Here is a 1,770-nt window from a genome sequence, read left to right as displayed (position 1 = left end):
TTTAGTTTGTTTATTTGTCTTGGCTATCAAAAACAGTAGCTTCCATTTGTCACACAGGGACTAATGGAAAACCACCTTGCTTCAGAAAGCTGCAGTATCTTCTTGTGGTCTGTAAGTCATAGAAAGTCTGAATGAGAGGGTATCTAGGGTTGGGGGCTGATGGGTGATGCTGAAAGAGGTCAGGTGATGGTCAGATAGAGGGAACTCAGCAATGGAGAGAGCAGTGCTTGGTGATGGAGAGATAATACATTAGGTGTGAGGAATTTCTGAGACAGTGAACTTCCACAATGCTGAGCTCAGCCAAACCGGGACAGAGAACGCTTGATTAATGAGGAGATATCCTTTCCCCCTCTTGTCAGACAGGATTAAAGTCAATGGCCCATGGTGATCACATTCTGCAGATGTATTTGACCACTTTGTCACGAAGCTCTTTGGTTTTGACCCCATAAATGATAGGGTTGAGCATGGGGGGGATGAGAAAATAGAGGTTGGCCAAGATGATGTGAACATGGGGAGCGATGCCCTGACCGAACTCATATGTCAGGCTAGAGAAGAGCAAGGGAGTATAAGATGTCAGCATCACACAGATGTGGGCTGTGCAGGTGTTGAAGGCTTTCTGGTGGGCTTCCTTATGGGAGATTCTGAAGACTGCCTTAATGATCAGACCATAAGACAGGGCAATGAGTGTCAGGTCTAACCCCATGATTACAAACAATATCAGCAAGCGGTATGTCCTGTTGACTGTGATGTCCCCGCAAGACATCTTCGCCACAGCTATGTGGTCACAGTGCGTGTGGGGGATAATGCGGTTCGCACAGAATGGCTGCCTGCTCAGGAGCAGGGGCGCAGGCAAAACGAAGACAACAGCTCTTATCATACCCACTAGTCCTAGCTTAGCTATCCGTGTGTTGGTGAGGATGGTGGTGTATCTCAGGGGGTTACATATGGCAACGTAGCGATCGAAGACCATTGTCACAAGGACGGCTGAGTGCATAACAGAAATCGCATGAAGGAAGAACATCTGGGTGAGGCAGCCACCCACAGTAATCCCTTTCCAATTGAGCCAAAATATACACAGGGCTTTTGGCATGACAGACGTAGACGTGACAAGGTCTGTGAGCGCCAGCATGCAGAGCAGCAGGTACATCGGCTTGTGCAGGGACTTCTCTTTCCCTACAACAAACAAAACTGTGAAATTTCCCAACAGGCCCATAATGTAGAACATAGACAAAGGGATGGAAATCAGGACATGGGCAGCTTCCAGGCCAGGGATGCCCATTAGGATGAATGTTGAAGGGTCAGAGGGGGTGAAGTTGAAAGATGCCATGAGGTGGTCAATGCGTCGATCGGGCTCAGAAATGCTCCAGGTGTCTGCGAAGGGATAGAAACACAGTGATTGGGATTACACATGTTGTAACAAGTAGTACAGTAAATAGTTCATAGTTATCAACAATCTAGAAAGGGGCGCAAACAGTGAGGTGGCAACATTTACAGATGGCACCAGATTATTGAGGTCATAGTCAAGTCCAGAGAAGTTCTCAGAAGGAACTAACCAAGCCAGGTGAATGAGCAGGATGATGGCAGATGAACTTCGATGTCAATAACTGCAACATGTATGCCCATTGAGGGAAAAACTTCAACTCCTCAAATGTCTTACAAGGCTCTAATTTAACTATATGAACTCAGGAGAGAGATCTGGACATCACAGTACACAAACCTGTGAAAGTATCAGACGGGTAGCCGTGTTAGTCTGAATCTGTAAAAAGCAAC

The 1,770-nt window shown here is 46.7% G+C and overlaps 1 protein-coding gene across 1 annotated transcript; it reads right to left on the bottom strand.

Moving 5' to 3' along the window:
• Positions 1–388: 388 nt before the first annotated feature.
• LOC113405421 (putative olfactory receptor 52P1) lies at positions 389–1,327 on the bottom strand. Its single transcript, XM_026646626.1, has one exon. It carries the CDS (start codon positions 1,325–1,327, stop codon positions 389–391), a length of 939 nt encoding a protein of 312 aa, XP_026502411.1.
• Positions 1,328–1,770: the final 443 nt, after the last annotated feature.

The sequence above is a fragment of the Terrapene carolina genome, unplaced genomic scaffold (assembly GCF_002925995.2).
Source record: "Terrapene carolina triunguis isolate 2854851 unplaced genomic scaffold, T_m_triunguis-2.0 Scaffold36109, whole genome shotgun sequence".
NCBI classification, from domain to species: Eukaryota; Metazoa; Chordata; order Testudines; family Emydidae; genus Terrapene; species Terrapene triunguis.
The sequence above is the reverse complement of the archived record's forward strand: the minus strand, read 5'-3'. Positions and strand labels throughout refer to the sequence as shown.